This window comes from Acartia tonsa, chromosome 10, assembly GCF_053477335.1.
Source record: "Acartia tonsa isolate MP-2025a chromosome 10, ASM5347733v1, whole genome shotgun sequence".
Classification (NCBI taxonomy): domain Eukaryota; kingdom Metazoa; phylum Arthropoda; class Copepoda; order Calanoida; family Acartiidae; genus Acartia; species Acartia tonsa.
The window spans coordinates 18,796,778-18,817,917 of NC_137269.1; the positions used below are offsets into that span (position 1 = coordinate 18,796,778).

Consider the following 21,140-nt stretch of genomic DNA (forward strand, 5'->3'; position numbering starts at 1 on the left):
ATGAAATCTGGAAAAATGTTAAGATCAATAATCTTTTAGAAACAGTGCATCCTTTATTTCTTTATCCATATTATATTTCTTTGGCCTACTATACTACAGCTTAGTCAGGTCTAAATGTATTAAACTAGAATAATAATTGAGTAGAATGTTTGGTAGGTAGTATTATTCTATTCATATTTGTAATTGTTTTATTTAAGGTTGGTTTCCATTTATTGGGATATGATACATGTACAGAAAATTTAGAATGTTTTGGATATGAATTGTTTAAATTAATATAATATCATTAGATACCAGAACATTTTTCTAACCGAAGCTTACTTCTATCTATATAAAATTATGTGTAAAAAATATTTCTGATTTGCTTGCTAAAACTAAGAAACTACAATATCTGCAAAATAATGAATAATATAGCATATTTTACTAATGTTATAGCTCTTACTGTGTTTTTACAATGTGTAATAATGTATCTAAACTCTAAGCATAAAAAATCTGTAGAAGAAAAGTAGCAATGACATATTTCCACTTAGTGAAGACTTATTTTAAAAGAGGCATTTTTTAAGCAATTACAGAGTTGCCCATATGTAGCGCAGAAATAACAAACTATCACCAGTTTAGATGAAAAAGAACATTTTCTCTAATGTTAATTTTAGCAGATATTGTAACTAAATCTCTTTACTCCTTAATAGGAATTGTCAGTATAAATATTTTTATTGATAAACTTTTTTACAATAGTAATTAATGAAAATGGCTAATCTGCAGAAAGACTAAACTACATAACTTTTGTGTCACTTTTGAGGAAGACGATTCCCTTTTCTCCCATCTCTTTTGAAGAGATTTTCTTCCCCCCTTACCTTTTTCTTTTCCGAAATGTATATGACGTCACAGGAATCGTCTTCCACAAAAGCTATGTAGTTTAGTCTTTCTCTCTAATCTGTGCGTGTATAATATTTTGTGTATTGTATGAATGCTTTATGTTTCTTATGACCATGGTTACATAACACAATTATCATAACATACATATTATCACAGGACTACTACATTCATTTTATATTTATTTCTTACTTCGCCACTAGCCTCTGGGGTAGGTTGGGGATGTCAGGAAACCACCCAAAGACATTTATAAAGCTTTCATAAAATGTACTAAGGAGGTTGAGCATATAATCTATAGGGATTTTTAATATTTTCAATGAAATTCTTTATATTTTTCATAAACTGCTGCTTTCATTTAAGTTAGGGTAGGTAAGATACATGCCATTGACCTAAATAAATGTGAAATCTAGTGCATTTCAGGCGCTGAATATAAAAATTAAGTTTATGTTATATCAAAATTTGAAGCTAGTAAAAGTGGCTGACTCAGATTATGACGTCAAAAAAAATATCCAATGAGAGGCCAGTATACACTGTAATTGACCAATTGTAAAATTTATAGTGGCCTCTCATTGGTTATTTTTTTTTACGTCATAATTTCTTTGTATGTATGTAAAGATCTTGGTAAATGCTTAAACAGGATGTAATTTTTACTTCTCAAAAACTAAATAGCAAGCCTAGAAGCCTTAAATGATAATTAGTGTATAAGTATTTTTTTGGGTACTTTTCTGTCCAACATTAGAAATATGACATTTGAGAAAAAAATTAGAATCAGTGAAACAATGCAAAGAAAGTCATGACTAGATACTGTAGAGTATGACTATATATTTGTACAGCATAATTATTTTATTCCTCTGATATATGGAACAGTGATTCCTATGACAACGAAAAATACTTTTTTAAGCATCTCTTTAACAAGTCCCAAAATGTCAGTCCTTAACAGAATCCTGTATTTACGTAATTTTGCAACATATAAATATACAATTTTGTTTATACTTTAAGATTAATATTCTGCTTATTAAGTTTTGACATTTTACATGTGAACATGCTCGTTTGTTCTACCGCTTGATTTCAGAGCTTGGGTTTTATGGATGTTGTCACATCCTTGGTTTGATTTAAAGAATGTTATCCTGTAAAAATCAGATAGTCAAAGAACATTAATAACTTTGTGTCGATAATATTCTCCATGTGTAATTACCACCTTTTACTTCTTTACTGCAGAAAAAGAAATAGGCTTATTTGCCATAAAAAAGATCTTCTTTTGAATGGTTTAAAAGCCCTGGGTATTAAGTAAGGTAACACCAAACAGTGAACCAACTTTTTGATTGCACGACTCTTGTGAATGGTTATGAGTTGGAACTGTTTTAGGTCATGGGATTTCCCCAATTGATGTCGTGCATCTAACATAGCAGCAGTAGGAACCATTCTTGTATTCATTAATTTTCTAAAAATAACTTTAAATGTTAACAGATAGCCAGACAAACACACATAGAAAGAATTTAAGAAAAAATTTTACTACCATATGACTTAAAATTCTAGAGCATGTCAAAGTATCTAATTATTCATATTCATTTTTTCCAAGCACTTTATCTCTGAAATTTTGGATGTTATTTGCATGTTTATAACCATAAAACACATCTGTGGCAGATATTGGTGTGTTCAGATAAAACAGGAAATATTGCACTCAACTATTTAGTATTTGCACTTTTATCTATATTGCATAAATTAAGTATGATCTATATGGCAATAATAAATATTAAAAGTCTATTTACAGTTGAATGTAAATCTTAATGCTAAATTGTCTGTCTTAATTTTAGTAGAACAACAAAATGGGAAAGGGGAAAAAATTATATTGCTCTTTTAGTCAAATTACACAATATGTAGCTAAATGGCTTTTAGTTATGTTTTTTTAATTTACTTTATTTGAGTATTTTTATTCTTAAAATGCTTATTTAATATCTAATGATTTTTTTTCTTTTTCCTCAGCCTACAAAAATTATAATTACTCTGTAATACATATGTAGAATAGAATAGCTAAAATTAAGATACTTAGATAATTAATGGCAGTGGATCATTGTGTATATCATCATCTTATCTGGCCACTTATTTATATCTCTATCTAATTAAAAACAAGAGTTATAGAGTAGATGGTCAGTTGTTATAAAAAAAGAAAGAGAGAATATCTTATAAATTCTTTTTAAAACGCTTAAATAGATTAAGAATTGTTGCTCATTGGTAGAGGGATCATTACCAATATTTTAGCCGTCTATACTAAATAGCAGCCTATAATTGCATAGCTTTACGGACGGACAGACAAGGTAGATTTTAATGTAGATTCGCTGATCCATTAAACTTAGAAATTGAACTAGAAGTAACAAAATAAGTTTTTTATTTAAAGACAGTTTGACTATAGCAACACATTTGATGTTAAAAATTACAATTTGTTATGTTTTTATTCCTTTATAGGAAAGATAAAACTACTTTATTATAAGGGTACATATTCAAAAAAAAATTAAGGTTTAGAAGATTCGTTGTTTTTTTAAGTTCTTTAGTAGCGAAGCTTATTAAATTTTAGTTTGTCCATATGCATGTACGGCTATGGTTAAACATTCATTATATCTAGACTTCAATTTAATTTTTTGGTAATTCATAGAGGACATTAAATTTTTATTTAATTTTCTCATATACTATTAAAGATAGACTGTTGATTATCTATTCTATAAATCTTATTTTTGGTCTGCCTTCCTATAATTATACAGTTGAAACTTTAACACTGTGCTTTGCTATTCATATTGTTATTCTTGTATTTCATGTATTTAAAATGTAAACTAATAAGCTGTCATAATATTTTGATATCTAACTAAATTCATATTTTGAATTTAAATTGTCTATGCATTCAATTGACACAAATACAATTATTATTCTTTGCAAATTTCACGACCGTCATATATTGGATTTTAACGTTGTATGTTTGGAAAGTGGTGGTTAATCAGAAATTAAATGTACTTGATAAAATAACCAATACTTTCATTCAAAACAATTAGGAACCACCAAACTGTCCTCAAACATCTTTAGTTATTTAGAGGAAAAAATTTATAGACCTGCATTGGGCTAAAAAACTTGCTGGCCCTACTCTTCGAGGCTCTTATAACCTTAATAAACATTAAAAAAGTGTCTTTCTCAAAAAGATCATTTTTAGTCCAAATAAGATAACTGGACAATGTGTCTCAAAAATCAGCCCTGTGCGTCATAAAAATGAGGGATTATCCATTATTATCCAGGTATTAGGGGTTTTCTTTCCCACTTCTCCTCTCATCTCCCTCATTTTTATGACGTCACATGGCTGATTTTGAGACACTTTGTCCATTACCAAATGAGATCTTTAATGTTATTGCACAAAATCATAATAATCCATAATCATTAAATAGATTTTAGAAAGAGACTAAATGGAAATCAATTATTGTATCTGAGTGTCCATAAAAATCATGTATTTGTCAACGATTTAATAAAATTACTGAAATGGTAAAATTTGATAGAAAAAAAAACTTAAAGGGAGTAAATAAAACACATTATGTTCGTTGAATATTAGCTAAAATACAAAATAACTAAAATAGTGTGAAAATTTCCAATCTTTTATGTGAGTGCGTAACAAATTTATTTTATTTCAATCGGATTCTAAACCCCAAAAGGAAAAGTTGAAATTACAGAGATTTGAAAATTGTAAATAACCGTAAAGATAGCTGGAACTATCCTACATTTCATTTCTATTGAGCACTTTGGAAGAAAAAATAATTGAAAATTTAAAAGAAACATGTACTGTTCATGTGTGCTGTTATACTGGCAAACCCACAGTGAAATATTTGGAGCTGGGAACTTATTAACATTGTAACATTATTTTCTGCTTTTGGTCTGAAATATCACCCCTAAACAATCATTATAAATAAACCCTTCTTCGCCTTCAACATCCCTCTAAGTTCTATGCTTTAATGTAAAAAAATTTAAGCCCTTCAACAATGATTTATATTAGCAAAATCCTGGTCACATATGTATACAAACAGGACCAGATAAAGAAAAGCTGCACTTTAATAATCCAGACAATCTATAAATATATAACCATGAAAAAAGTCAATATAAATTTATAAATGGAATCGTCTGCCGTTCTATAACACTAAATTGGCTTCATTTTTTGATAATATTTGAAAGGAAAACAAGGATGACATATTCAAAGAAAGTGATTCTTATTTTTACATTTAAGTTACTTTGTAATAGAAAAGTTCCTTATGTTCTTCAATCCACCCCCCTTCACAAACATGTTAAAAAATGTCAATAAAGATAAACATATGAGTTTTGTGTGTAGATTCACACATTCATAATGATGCAATGAAAATAAACCTTTCCTGTTATATGAAAGGCTTTTTAAAATTCCATCAATAGGCATGTCAAGGGTGCAGTTTACATTGAAATCGATTATTTTTTTAAACTAAGAACTTCAAAGACTTCTAGCTACATTTTTGATTTTATATCATTGTAACCGACAAAAAAATTCTTTCATCCCAATCTGGCATAATCTTACACATTGCAAATTATTTGTAGGTCTCCTTATGTTGTTGTTTTTTATGATGATGTGCGGACATGCACAATCAGTCGTTTGGCATTTCATGCAGTTTTTAAAGTAATCGATTTACATCAAAATGCACGAGATCCAAATATTCCATAAATATGTAACTAATGGGTATGTATTTGTTGTACTTCGCAAGGAGCTGCGATACCAAATAGCCATAGAATGTTTTTAATGTGGACAATAAATGACAAACCCGGGACAAGTTATGCGCACTAAGCACTCAGAATATGGAATATTGGTTATTGGAAGAAATCTTACATTCACAATTAGGCTCAAATATTCAGGTTCTTTTCACTCAAAAAATCAATCAAAATTCTTTAGACACAAGTAACTGAAAAATATTCACGGCTAGACCCTATACGCTTTCAGGGCCAACAGACACAATACAATCTTTCCCGATTTTGTATTAATTTTGCTGAACATGATTCCAGTTACGTCATATTTTTCTTTCCCGAAAAAAGGAAGGGGGGAAGAAAAAAGAGATAGGAGAAAAGGGGGTTTTCCCCATCTTTTTTGAAGAGATTTTCTTCCCCCCTTCCCTTTTTCGGGAAAGAAAAATATGACGTAACTGGAATCATGTTCCGCAAAATTAATACAAAATCGGGAAAGATTGTATTGTGTCGGGCCAACAAAACAGGTTTTCAAAATATTCCTATGTACGTTTCTACGGTCAGCGATAAATACACTGAACTTAAATCCTACTTACTTATGTCAAAAACAGAAATATTTTGACCGTTTTTTCCCCTAAAAAGTCAAAGAACCCAAAAGGAAAATACTAGGGCTCATTTTTATTAAGCAGTTTCTGTCAACTTTATCAACCATAGAAAATGATTCTCTTATTTATTGAAAGGAGGCTCTTAAACCAACAACGAATTAAAAAGTATATTTCTGTAAAATGAAGCATTGTTGGGTCGTTTAAGCAATTCTAGCAGCTATAGAAATCGTTTGCTTGGAGCAAAAAAAAATTTTAAGTAAAGCGTGTTCTATAAAGCTTAAATTTCATTAATCTGTACGTCTTGGTACACACATTTCATATAATATTGTCTCTAAAATTTTTAGACATTATATAAAGCATTAGACACTGTATTTTATTCTTGAAATCAGCCACAAATTCGTTTATCACAAAAAAATTGTACCTCGATGTTGAAGGTTTAAAATCATGCCTTATTTCTTAGTATTTTTCATTTATTTTCAGTTTATTTAAACATGGGATATAAAAGTGTCAGTGTATATAGAAATAAGAAGGTAAATGAGACAGTACATGAAAAAAGATTGTGTAATTATTCAATTATACTTATGATAAATGAATTGACATTAGTACACCAGGGGTGTTCCTGCCAGTTGTACCTCAAGGGCCTTCTCATTTAGTCTCTTAAAATTGCTACTTTACTTCCTATATTCTATACTTTTTTATCTTGCATTTTCTAACTTTTTTTCGATCGTTGTTTTAAAGTACTATACATTAACTGGTTTTTGAGCATAATTTGTAAAAAAAATTTTGGTTGAAAACTCCCTGAAGATATTAAGATATTAATGATGAGGTATGTGTTTAAAATTAGCCCATACTTTTTGTTCAACAAGCATCTAGGGGCTCTATAATTAAAGGGCCTAGAAAAATGGCTTGAAACCATCCCAAGACATAATCTGAAAATAGCCTCAAACCATTATAGGACCTTTGTGAAGCTTTCCCGAAATAGAGAATCCAATCGTTTCAGTAGTTAATGATATCTCAAGCTTCAGAAAAAAACCTTACTACTTTATATAATAGGATAAAAAAACACTGTGTGACTGTATATAACTTTGGGTTGTCAACATTCATAGTCAAACACTTTGCTAAATTCAAACTGCTCATAAATGTCAAACAAAATTTAAATTATGGATAAGAGATTGCTTCACTAACTTGATAAATTATAAAGAGGTTATTGAATTGATGGAAAATGTTAAAATATAAAAAGGAAGATAACATATTTACTAGATTTAGAATTATGAAATTTTATAAAAAAAATGCTATAACAGAGTTCTATGACCACAAAAGTTTCTAAGACTGCTTTTCTAACAGTATGTATTATTATATGCATTATATAAACACTTGAATCTAGTTAGTGGCTTGCAATGGCGACACACACACCATACTCAAGGGAAATCAGAGCCACGCCAGGGATAAAGATTTTTAGAAAAATCACACCATCAGAGGTGGCCATTTTTTATGGTTATTTCTCATCCTAAATAATAAAGAAAAGAAGTGCATTATAAAAACCTTTAAGATTTAAATTGGTATAAAAAATTTAGATTTTCAATTCTACTCTAGATTAAAATAAGTTTAATTTTTTGTCCATTTTTAAATTTTTTTGTCTTAATATTTATCCTTGAATTTGTGAAGCAAATATAAATTGTGACAAATAAATATAACAAAATTATACTTTCATGAATTATTAATAAAAGCCTAGATATAATTTTATCAAGGATGACTTCTATCAGGACTCAGGAGTAGAGCTGCTTTTATGATAAAGTGCCAAAGTGGTACATTTTTTTATGGCTAATTTACCCTACAAAAACTATTATCTTATCTTAATTTCAACTAATATTTTTAAATATAAAAACATAATTCAAAAGTCAATAATATTTAATATAAACTTTCATAATTTTCTTTTTAAAAAAGCTATTTACAGCTTATAAAAGTAAACATTATTACTAATTACTACAGCAAACACAGTTCTATACCTAATAGTTAAACAAATAAAATAACATGAAATGAAAAATATGTAATGTACTTACATTAGTATAATTAAGTAAATCTTATAAATATTATAAGAAAAACAAGAAATAAATATAAATTACATATTATGATTTTCCTTAAAAGTATCCATTAAAAACTTACTATATCAAAAGTAATTAATGAACTAATATAATTATACATACAAATAGATTATAATTAAAATATAAAATATCATTATCAATAATGCAATTAAAAACTGTGTAATGATAATGAGAAATGATAATTTTATCTTACTGTTGGACCAGAGTTTTTGAGTTAAGGCAATCATACAAGGAGAATCATGATCCACGCTAGCATAGCAAATCCACTCACAAACACATAAAAAAATGCTGCCAAACAAAGATCAGTCTGCTGCTGAAAGATGAGGAAGGCTGATGTGCAACATTTGCATTTTTTGAGCAACTAATCATTAAATATTCTTTAAGTTTGATGTCTTAATTGTAAAGCTTAACAGCATTGTATGAATGTGTGAATTTGATATTCAATTGTAATTTCATGCATAAATTTTGTCATGAGTTGTTCAAAACTTTTCAAGCCTTGACAGACAAAACTGTTTCAGGCTCAATGTTCAGCTTGTTGCTAATTATAGCATATTTTTGTATAAAAAGTTAACATCAAACTTAAAGCAAATGAATTACTACTGACAGTACTATTCAAAGACTTAACACAAATTATACATATATTAGATCTGTTTGGGTATTTTTTTGTTTGATTTTTTGTTCCAAAAAACTGTGGGCATGAATATTGTTTTGCCATCAGCCAACCCCAACTTACCAAGCCAACCTAAAGATCTAGTAGAAGGACTAAACATAACTAGCATATTATTATAATCTGGTAACTTTATGAAACACAAAACATTCTAAATAAACCCATAATAACATCATTTTATACAAATTCATGAAAAAGTTGGAGAAATAACCTTAAACTAGGATACAGGTATAGTAAAATTGAAAACTTAAATCAAGAGGCAGTTAATTGACTAGATTTCAAAAATGTCAATTTAATTGATTCTAGCCAATAAAAAGTTAATTTTGGTGCAAAAGAAAAATATTATTAAAGTGTTTAAATCTCATTGCAATTGTCATAATCTATCTTGTCCTTGAATATCTAAAATTTGATGTTAGTTATGTTGAAAAACTGAATATGGGTAATGATGTTAAAGTTGCACGCGCAAAAAGAAAGAAAAATGCCGCGCAACAAAATGAGCTAACCATTCATAAACAACAATGTCGTCATCCACACTAACGTGATAATGGAGCGACATATTAAAAGCTTATATATATATTATATTAAATAAAACAAGGGCGTCCTCTTTTTGGCGCATTTTTATATATGAGCAATGAATTGAAGCTATAGATATGAATCATGCTTGTCCCTGTACCTTGTCTATGCAGGGAAGAATGAAGAAGAGTCCAGGACCGGATGCTCCGCCCTTCTTGAGCCTACCAAGCCGGAATATGACAGCTCGCTCGTACTCTTGGACCACCTAGAATAAACAAATTAAAATGAACATGTGATTAGGGTTTACATCTCACTAATAAAAATTGATCTTTACATTATTTCAAATACTGCACAAGACTTATAGGTAAAGAATGATTTATTTGCCATTGACATATCTTCGTTTCTTTTAAATAAACTTTCACTCTGAATATTCCAACCTTTTTTATATAAAGGCTTAAATCAAACTATTAATGTAAATTCTAAATGGACTTTAAAGGCCAATATAAAGAAATTAAATCATTTTTACAAATTAAGATATGAATATCTTTCTAAATTACAGTTTATATAGAATTGATTGGCGTGAATGTTTACAAAAATTGTATAAATATTATTAGTTTTTCTGTCAAAAACAGGAAAACTTGATGGGATCAAATTAAAAATAATATTTTAATTTCAGATTTTTATTTCTTGTTTGTTTTTTGTGATGTTTTTGTTTCAGACAATTTCAACATTTTCAGTCTTATATAATATATAAATATATGTTTTAAATGAAAATCATTTTAATGTAATATATCAAGGGAGAATGGAAACATTGGATTATTAAATTTACTACTTCTCAAGAGTTCCAAAACTTGTTCTGCTATTCGCTGGTTTAAAAACTTTGTGATTTAATTTGAAATCCTGATTGGATAGAGTAATTCTGTTTATTAAAATACGGGGAGTACGTAAGTTTGTGAAAAAATTTTATTGTCTCCGTTTAAATACCTAAATAAAAGTCTTCGCTTCGTATAATTTAAGTATGCTTTGTATTTGCCTATATTTGTAGTATTGTATTACTACAGACAGATTTAAATACCATATAGTTAATATGAAGTTGTTAGTTATCTATAAGATTTAATAGTATGAATGCAAAAACACCTTAATTTTCAATCTTAGGATAACAAACTCGAATCAAGTGTTTCTATGAAGTAAAGAGGCAAATCAATCATAGCATAAATCATTAAATTATGGACGTGGTTCTTTTCATAAAACATAGAACAATATATTTTATTTATAAGACAAAATCATAAAAGTTTTGTAGTTTTTTTACAATAGCTGCTTTTTTTGCAGGGATGCAGAAATAAGATAATGGTGGTTATAACATAGTTTTGGGGTAGAAATATTTAGATGTAGATTACTATAATCATCACATTCCCTAGTTTTAAGAAAAACAAGCTATGCTAATATGTTTTATTGTGGAAATACCACTTGATCTGTATACAAGGTTTTATTGGAAATTCTTGGATTCGAAAAATCTGTGGCGTACACAGGATTTTTTAAAAGGGTAACAAGATATTGACTTTTTATACAAAATATAGAAAGGAAATTGCAAATTATGATAGATTTTTTTTCAATTTCAAGAAAAATAAAAAGATTGTGATTATTAGAATAATCATAAAAATCTTTCAGACGACGAAGCCCAATCTGTCCTACTTTTGATTCCTGTGACGTGTTAAAAATGACGTTAATGACGTTAAAGGAATCACATGTAGGACAGATTTGGCTTCGTCCATTCAGACCTTTTTTTATTATTTTCCTTTTAGATTAAAGTCCAACGATATCTATTGTTTAAGAGACAATAACAAATTTTAAGGAAATAGATTTACATATTATAAGCAATATTCTTTTCAAGTATTATTGAAACTTTTATGTTATAGCCTGAATATCATTATAATAACGTTTTGTTCATAATATATCATCCATGTCTACTTAATTCAAAATTAATGCCAAATTGTCGATATAAATAATGTTATAATAAGTCACTAGTATGTCAGTCAAAGTTACTTTTATTTAGACCATTGCATATCATATCAACATAGGACCAGATTTTTAGGTAATCTAATAAAGTGATACTTTCAGTTGGCTACAATAACGACCCCCCCCCATCCAGCCCTTTTACCCCATTACCTCCCCTCCTAATGGATAAACGAACTGACCAATAAATGAGTTTCATATCATATTAGCAACTTAAATTGACAAAGAATTATTTTTTAATTTAGCCTCACCTTGAGTGCGCGACCATTATAAATCTACTAGTAACTAAAACTTTTGGCAACTCTTTCTTTCATTAACATTCTAAATCCCATTTAACAAGAACGACAACATTCATAAAATACATTCTACCAAAGTATTTCTAATTTACGGCTACTGTCCGTTGTGATATAACGGTAATTATCATAAGTAAACGGCAAAACTTAAAGTGTTCTTCCCTTTTTTTATAAAAAATCTTTCATATTATTAACTCTGTAAAATAAAGAAAAGAAAGATAGACATAAAAAGAAAATGTCATTGCATTTTCTAGGTCATTTATCTTACAATTAATTAACAACCATTTTTTTATAATCTAATTAATCCTGACAAAACTTTATCTTCATTTCTGTTCCAAAAATATGTTTTAGGATTAGAAATATAATTATATTATCCAGAACACGACTGATATAAAGATTTAAAACAAATCTTTTAAAATCCTTAACTAATTTGAAATTTAACTTTGTTTGTTACTAATTTTCTGCTGTTTTAATCAAAGTTTGTTTTTAATGAGTGTAAAAAAAACGTATTATATTAAATGTGTCAATTTGTTAGAAATTATTGATCTCTTTTAATTCTATTTATAAATAAATATCTACTCTAACTTTTATAGATAAATATATTTTAGGTATATATAAACAGTTAGTAAAATTGTTTAGCCCTTGGGGTAAAAGCATTTGTATTTATTTATCTCTATATTCAATTCAAAGTATTAAATGTGTATAGAAAAATACATTTTGTATTATTAGCGGCTATGCCACTTAGAGGCCTTAAAGGTACTCCAGCTTGGTGTGGGGTTGAAGTCGACCCTTCCCCCACCCTCCACTTTCAAATTTAATTTTTTCTAGGGGCTATTTCACTTGGGTGGGTGGTGGTACCCCTTCCTCAAAACAGTTGTGTACTTACCAGTACCTATGAGAAGCTACTTAAGTACACTCAGACAGACATCCTGTTACTTTTATATAAGGATAACATTTAGTTGCTTATTGACTTTTTCCATGGATCTAAAGGAATAAAACAATGGCCGACATATTCCCAATGTTAATGCACAAAATTACCAGTTGTTAAGGCAACGAATAGGAAAACATTCTTATAAAACTTTGGGGACTAGTGTAATAGACAGCCAATTTTCCCCTCTCTCTCTCTCTCTCTCTCTCTCTCTCTCTCTCTCTCTCTCTCTCTCTCTCTCTCTCTCTCTCTCTCTCTCTCTCTCTCTCTCTCTCTCTCTCTCTCTCTCTCTCTCTGGACCTTTTCATATAAGCAAATGGTGAGTAATCCAAGGTACATAAATGTTTAATCTTTTTCTTTAAAGGGAAGTTTCATTGAGGTCATTTCAAATTTTTAGAATTATTCTGATCAAAATGTATGCATTAAAAAAAATTAAAGTTTTTATCAAAAAGATTTCCAGAAGTAGTATAAATGAAATGAGTCTTACCTTAACGCAATAACATAGTGAGAATGGGAGTGTTACCACAACTAGCAGCATGGATATAGCCGCCAGGATCATCGTTCCGAATCTGGAGATCTCCTGGTCATCAACCTTCGGGATGGCCACGGCTGATCTGGGGTCTTTCTTGTCAATATTGTCGTAATATTCCTAGCACATCACACATTCGTGATTCTCATCCCGCATTTATTAGGATTAGGCCTCGGGTGGCCAGGGAGCAAGGAGGGTGGAACGTGAAAATTTGGCTAAAATGAAGGAACTTACCTTGTAAGATGGTTAGGAAGGTGGAAAGAAGGAAGGAAATAACTCAAAGTGTAAATATGCGTTTCTGTATAAACTTATGTTTCGGCCTTAAAGGTAAGATGGACAGTAAAAAAAAATGCGGTTTCTCGAAGTCTTGCTAGGTCATACGCAATGCTTATAGGGTGATGCAAATTTCAGATCTCAGTTTTCGCGATTTTATTTACTTATTTTCTCCATCAGATACAAGCGATGCTTGCAAGAAAATCTAATTCGCTAAAATATAAAGAAAATTTTTTCTCCAATCGCGAAAACTGAAAACTGAAATTTGCGTCTCCATTCCATAATTGCGCATGACCGGGTAGGACTTCAAGAAACGGCATTTAATTATTGTCCATCAAAGTTAAACTATTGCAATATAGATCCTAAATTATTGTAATTATAAAAAGAATTTTAAAACAGACTTTTTAAAATCTAATTTTTATTTTTCCTCTGAAACTAGTTTGGTTTTTCCTGATTAATGTACATAAAAAATTAATAACACAATTACTTTATCATGAAAATTGCAAAATTTCTATTCAACTTTGTGAAGATATTAACCTTATTTAAGAAATTAATTAATCATGCTGGAAAGTGGGTCATATAGAATGGAAAATAAAACAGGGCTCGTAAGCCTCAAACTTTACCGCACTAAAGCCGTATAATGCCATATCGCTCCTAAACCTCACGCTGCTAGGTATACCTAATTCGCGGCCATCCTAAGCTTTACTTAGCCTAGGCAAAACTCAGCTGCAGCTACCCTCAACCAAGCAGCTTTAACGAAGCTTTGCCGCATTTGTAACTGCATGCAGCTTTAAGGAAGTTGAATAGCTTAAAATAAGAAATAATCCGTGACTATAAGCCGTAGCCAATTTCAGCTATACTTTGTCTAAGCCAACCCCAGCCCAAGCAAACCTAATCGCAGCCGCGCGGCTGTTAGCCATGGTTAAGGTATAGATACAACAATAGGTTTTACGACACACTTAGCCTTAGCTGCAGATGCGTGAATAAATGCGTGGCTGCCGAGCCCTGGTATAAAACATACATATTTAGTATAAACTTGCTACATCTAATTAAAAACCTGATAATACTCTTGCAATTAATCCTTTATTCTATAAGCTGCTTCTATAAAATCTAATTTGTAATAAGTTGCTATTGTACATCTGTCTTGAACCAAAGTGTAGGTTTTTTTTATAATAAATAAGAGACAAAATGTAGAATTACTTTGCTTGCATACAAAATTGTATTTCAGTGAATTGTTAACTATGAATATTTTATAAACTTTACTATAGCTTTTTATCATAATTTTTGTAACTACTGTAAGATGAAGATATTTAATTTATATTAACCATACTTCGTTGTATTTTGCCTAATTTTTCATATTAAATTTTATATAAGAAAGATAGATTAAAAACAACTTTTTAGTGATCTTAAATAGACCTAATTCTAACTCCAGCTAGATGTGGTTGGTAACCAAATTATTTGCTTCTAGCATTACGTTATCAGATACTCCTTCAATTTGCATTTAGATATTTTTCTTTCTATAGAAAATCAAATAATCTTTTTTTATAAGTTTTTAATCATAACAAAAATAGTAATCTCAATTAATCAAAATATTCTTATAATTTTTATATTAACTGAATTCACACAACATAAACTTGTTCAATGAATTAATAATTTAATATTTATTACTAGCGTAAAATAATACTAGCTGAGCTTTTACTATGGACACAAAGAAATCACATGAATAATGTAAAAAAAAGTTATATTAATAGAATTTCCTTTGTGTTTGGTCAATATGCATGTTAATTACATTGCAAATGGTAAAATAAGATTAATTAATGAGTTCCCCTGGGATATAGGGTTGGTGGGGAGGGGTGGGCAAGTTATGTATAAGAGGAGCTCGGAGAAAATGGGGGAAATTTTGCAAATAGGACTTGTTTCTATAATGTATATGTGCACTGTGCACAGTAGCAGGGACGTCCAACAGGGTGGGTAAAGTGGTGATTACCCCCTCCCCCCCCCACAAAAAAATTTTATTTTTCATTTTTACATCCCCCCAATGAAAAAAAGCTTGGACGTCCTTGCCTCTATGACATAAAAATTACCTAAATGCATTTCAATTTTCGATTTTTTACCCTCCCCCCCCCCCAAATAAAAAAAGCTTGGACGTCCTTGCACAGTAGGTTTGCTTATGTTTAACATTTCTTTCACAAATTACTTATCACATGAAACTTTAAATTCCCCCCACCTTGTATTATAAATTAACCTTTCCGTCACTTTAATTTTAATTAAATAATTTCTTGTAGTCAGGCTATTGTGTTTTGAATATAGTGAGGGATTTTATTTTTAATAGCGAAGCTTTTCTAAAATTATCCTATCGATTCCTGTAGTAGCTAAGTACGATTAAGAAAGCGTAGCAACTCTATAGACATTACCAGCATGTCTGTACGTCCATTTTAAACATGTTAACTTTTAACTTTTCTAACAACAAATCTTATAAAATATAATAATCTGATTGATCTGATTTTTGGAGTGCTAGTTACTATTACAATATGTTTTATTATTATATTATATTAATATTATTTGGCAACAAATTTACGTACAATTTTGTCAAAGTTTACATATTTATATTTTGATTATTCAGTTTTGACACTCTACAAGGGTTAAAATTCATCTCTCCTGCCGTTTCAGAGCTTCGCCTTTATGGATGTTGTCGTCCTTTTTCATTTACATACAATTAGTAAATGTTTAAACAGTCAATTTGTAAAATTAACATTGTATGAAAACAGATAATTATGAGTAGTCTACCTTTGTCTTACAGCAAACAGCAAAATATTCATTTTATGTGATACTTTGAGTCAACAAACAGTAAAACCACCACCAAATATAACCCACCCCCCCCCCCCAAAAAAAAAGGATTTCAAGCCAAATAAAATTTTGATGTGGCAAGGCCCTTAGACGCTGTTAGCAAATCAATTAGCTTTTAAAGTACCAAATTTCGGATATAATCTTATTTCTTTAAATGATAAATTTCATAACATTTGTTAAAATAGTAAGGTAACATTATATTCACGCGAATATGATATGCACATATATTACTAAACTTCTAAGTAGAAACTTTAAAATGTGTGTGTGTGTGTGTGTTTGTGTGTAATGTGTATATATTTATTTTAGAACAAAATGTATGTATAACTTAATTTCATTTTCCTTTTTTGGCTGGTCTACACATATCCCTAATTGTAGATAATATATGAAATAGTCGGCCATTTCCCACCCTTCATGAGGATTAAAATAACACATTTATTTTGTATTTTGCTTATCATGAGAAAATATTATATATATTTTTACATGAATTTTAAGGGATAAGACAATGGCCGATAAATTGATGTACATCCCCAATGATGATACACAAAATTACCCCTTTTGTAGATTAAGATTAGTGATTGAAACGTTCGAACACCCAACTTAATCAATCAACCAATAAAAAAGTCCCCAAAGTAGTTAAGACAACGAATAAGCAAATGCTATTATAACACTTTGGGAACTAGTGTAATAAACAGCCTATTGTCCCCTCCCTCTCTCTGATATTTTGAAGAAATTTCCTAAAAATCTAATATTTTCTCCACGTCAAATACTTTCTAATCATATTTACGAAAGAGTTTCACTAATTAACAAATTTAATATCGTTATAATAAAGTAATAGCATCTTTGTATGTCTGTCTGTACCGAAGGATCTTGCTAACCGCTTAACCGATATGGTTCTCCTCTACAGGGTAGCTTTGCTTTTTTCCTTAAAAACTAAAATTAAAATTTGAAGGTGGGGGCTGGTCGAGCATCATCTCCCCCCATAGAAAATACCTATATTTAAAAATCTAAATTAAGAAATGAGATAAACAAAAGTTCAACTCCTCAAGTGCCCCTAGAGGCCACTAGGGGCATAGTCGCTTGGTGACAATTGCCTAACCCTGCGGTGCAATCACCTAAACCACTATACCCTAACCTAACCTAAAATAACCTATCAATAGCCATTTTGAAAATACGACAAATCGCCCCTCAAGAGGCGTTGCCATGAAAGGGACTATATCCAAAATTTCTATTATTAGTAGCGCAGTTACTCTACAAGTAAACTCTTTAAGTATGTCAGTTTATTACTCTCACGTTTTTTTAATAGTTTTTTTATCGTATTACAGACAGCTTTCCGCGGATATTGAAATAAAAAATATATAAGATTAAAGCTGGTATTAATTTTATGATTTTTATTTCATCATTTCTTGGAAAATTGTTTGCAATACGATGCTATACATGATTTTTCAGTAAGGTTTAGTGGATAATAAATGGTTTTAAAGCAAAACTGGAAAACATTTAACAATTTTTTCTTTTCTTTATTTTCATACTCCCTATTTTACCATTTTTACCAAATTTTACTTGTTTTTGCTACTATTGTACCTAATTGTCCTTGTTATCATATTAATTGGCTAGGAGAGATTAATCATCCCTGAATGTGTCCCTTAGAATGGCCAGGTCCAGTTGGTACAGACATTCCCTGAAAATAAAAAAAACATTACTTATAATACAAATATTTCATCAAAACATTTCATGTTAATGTTTTTCTCCTAAATCTTAATTGAACTAGGATGACAACATTGATATGAAGCAACGCACAAAAAATATGACTGAAAGACCGACGGACCAATAGACCGACTGAATTCTAAGCCATCTATCCTGAATAGCAGACGAGAAAGTTAAATTTTTTACATAGTGTTACGGACAGAAAGACGGACAGAAAAAAGTGAATTATAGAATATCTAAGCTACTATTAACTACTAATTGCTATTATTCTATTTTGTGTATAATCTATTCTATTCCACTAACTTGTTATCTATCTAATTAAACACAAATTTTCAGTGCTTAAAGAAACAGTTAAAAAAAAAATTCCCCCCATCTCATCACTTTTAATAGTCTCATTAAATATTCCCCTCTTCCTAAACTTGATGTTTAAAGTTGTATCTATAAAAGGAAATATTATGATACATTGAAAAAGTTAAAGTTTGCAACAAAAATGGTATTGGATTCCACAAAATTGAATTTAACTTTGTAAAGTAGGGAGTCAGCATATTTGTTATATTGGCTGGAATATTTTTATACAACAAATTTGTCTGTACATTCAACATATCCTTTCAATGCCATTTGTATAGGATTACTGATCTGGCACAAAATTTAAGTTGTCTAAACAAGAACTTGCAAGAAAAACTATTCAAGGTTTCATGTGAAACTTAATTTTCTATGGTTATTGGTAATTAACTGAAATACACATGATTTTATTTTTTTAATATAATCAAAGTGACATTGCTATAAGCTCTTACATAATTGATTTGAATCTTTAAATATTTGTCTGGTCTTAAATTCAAGCCAATTCCCGTGTCCATGAAGAATTTAACTTTTTTAGTTTATAAAATGTTCAAATTACATCTATTAAAATTAAATCATGCTATTTCTTTAATAGACATGATTTTGAATGTTTATAATACTGGAAATTTGACCTTGTATATTGCTTTGTTATTTATCCAGTGTCAATAACAAATGAATGTATTTGAAATGTTTAAAATGCATTTAGAAAATGTATTTCAATTATTTGGCTTGAATATTTTTATTGAGAATTCCAAACCATGCAAATCCCAAAGCCTCGCTCCTGCTATTAGATAAATTGATTTTTCTATTTTCTACAAGATTGAAGCAATCCTTTTAAGAATTTGTTACATTTAAAATGTTAAATTGAAAAATGTTTTTAAAATTTTGTTTATAAACAAAAGTGTTAACTTCTTGTCCTTTGTAAATTATTTTACTATTTTACTCATGTTTCCAAATTCTATATTTATACAGATTGTACATTTGGCTGAATAATGGTTTATTAAAAGTTACTAATTACGAAGGGAATCTTTTTTGTCGTGTTGTTTAGATGATAAAAGCATCCTATAAGCTTCCAATGTCTGAGAAAGAAAGATAAAATTCAGTTTTCTTTTTATTTAATGAATGTAGGGCCCATACAAAACATATAAATTCATATTAACCTTTATTTGTGTAAGTTTACATCGTTCTATACATTAATTTTTATTTTATCTATTTAGTACTTTTAATTTTATCAAAAACAGAAATTTTAATTATTTGTATTATGTAAATATTCAATAACTTTCATTAATTTCTGTGCTACAATAAAATGTCTTTTTGTACATACTTGTTTGTCTGTGATAGAAATATCATTTTGTAATGTTGTTAATGATCCATATTTCTGATTAGATTATTCTATTTCTTTTTAAGCAGGCTTTAAGGGATAGAATATTTAATTAATTATTATTTTTATAAAAACTAGTATTTGAGATTATTTTGATCCACACTCTCCAGTTGTCTCAAAACTAGATTTTTTAGTCTGTATGTTTGAACCAAAAAGATTGTGGCAACCAAATTGATTTGGTTTCTACACTTCAAGGAAGCTTTATAAGTGTAGAAGTGGTGGGGGTGGGGGGTGCTAGATTAACCCAAACAAGAGAAATAGCACATAATGTTTTATCCCATTGTTTTGTTAACAAAAAATCAGTTAGGACACAGTTTTTATGGGCTCAACCTCTAGAGGCCAGGGGAAAAGCCCATATTTGATTTGTATTGTATTCTCTATCCCTGAACTGGATTATTGTATTCTTATTCCAGAAAGCTTAGCTTGGTTTCTTAACAATGTCTGGGAACAATTCTTTAAAAAAACATAAAGAATATCCTTATAAAATAAAAGATATAAGTTTTGTCTGCCTCTTTATTGACAAATTGGATTGTAAATAAAGTTCTTAAAAAAAGATTGAACTTATTAATGTAATTGTAGTTTAAAAACCTCCAAAATTGATTAACTTCGTCATTCTAAAAATGCCAAAAAAAAACTAGAGGAAATCTTAATCTACAAAATAAAATAGATAAAAAAAAGTATACAGAGGTTATGTTTTAAAGATCGGACTGTAAAAAGCTACAAACATGGCGGACAAATTAATGTGTTACGTCATAACATGGTTGCCTGATATTTATTTGCTGATGGTTTTTTTTCTGTTTGTTTACTTTTAATTAGCGACTGCTACCAAAGCCTTTAAGGGCTTCGGTTTATTAGAAAGAGGAAATTGGAATCAGTTTTAAGTGTTTCATTAAGTCCTTCGCGTGAAAAGATTTGTATACTCCACTAAAAAGCTTGAAACCTTTCCCTAACCAACTATCACAAATCTTCTTTGAAAAGTATGGGGAAAAAACTTATGAATTTATTTAAAGGATATGAAAGAAAAATAAATCTTTTTTAACCTTTCCCTGAAATCTGTAAGTTCAAAGAATATACTTGATTTTCCTCATCAAATTGAAAATAAAACTTTAATTTTCTCAATGTTCAGAAAAGTTTGTTTCTATATCCTGATATGATATACTTCCTGCGTACCTACGGGGCCTATTGTTGCCTTACACAACCTACTTGTTTAAAATGTGTTCAATCGGAGGTAAAACGGTAGAAATTTAATGATATTGGATACCTAGAACGAATTTACATTTTTTTGTTTCGAGGGTTATATCACTCTGAAAAAGTTTTTAATTTTAAGATGGCCAAAAGAGGCAAAACATGG

General features: G+C 29.5%; 1 protein-coding gene across 7 annotated transcripts in view; it reads right to left on the reverse strand.

Annotated features, from left to right (window-relative positions):
* LOC145329588 (band 7 protein AGAP004871-like) overlaps positions 1-21,140 on the reverse strand; it is a 98,259-nt gene that overhangs the window by 41,600 nt on the left and 35,519 nt on the right. For 6 of the 7 annotated variants that reach the window (XM_080173877.1, XM_080173872.1, XM_080173876.1 and 3 more), the window contains 3 exons: positions 17,995-18,043; positions 13,207-13,367; positions 9,646-9,750 (listed from right to left, as the gene is read on the reverse strand). In XM_080173877.1, the coding sequence (XP_080030003.1) occupies positions 9,646-9,750; positions 13,207-13,367; positions 17,995-18,043 (315 nt within the window). The remainder of the gene's footprint in view (positions 1-9,645; positions 9,751-13,206; positions 13,368-17,994; positions 18,044-21,140) is intronic. The other variant, XM_080173874.1, reaches the window with a different exon arrangement.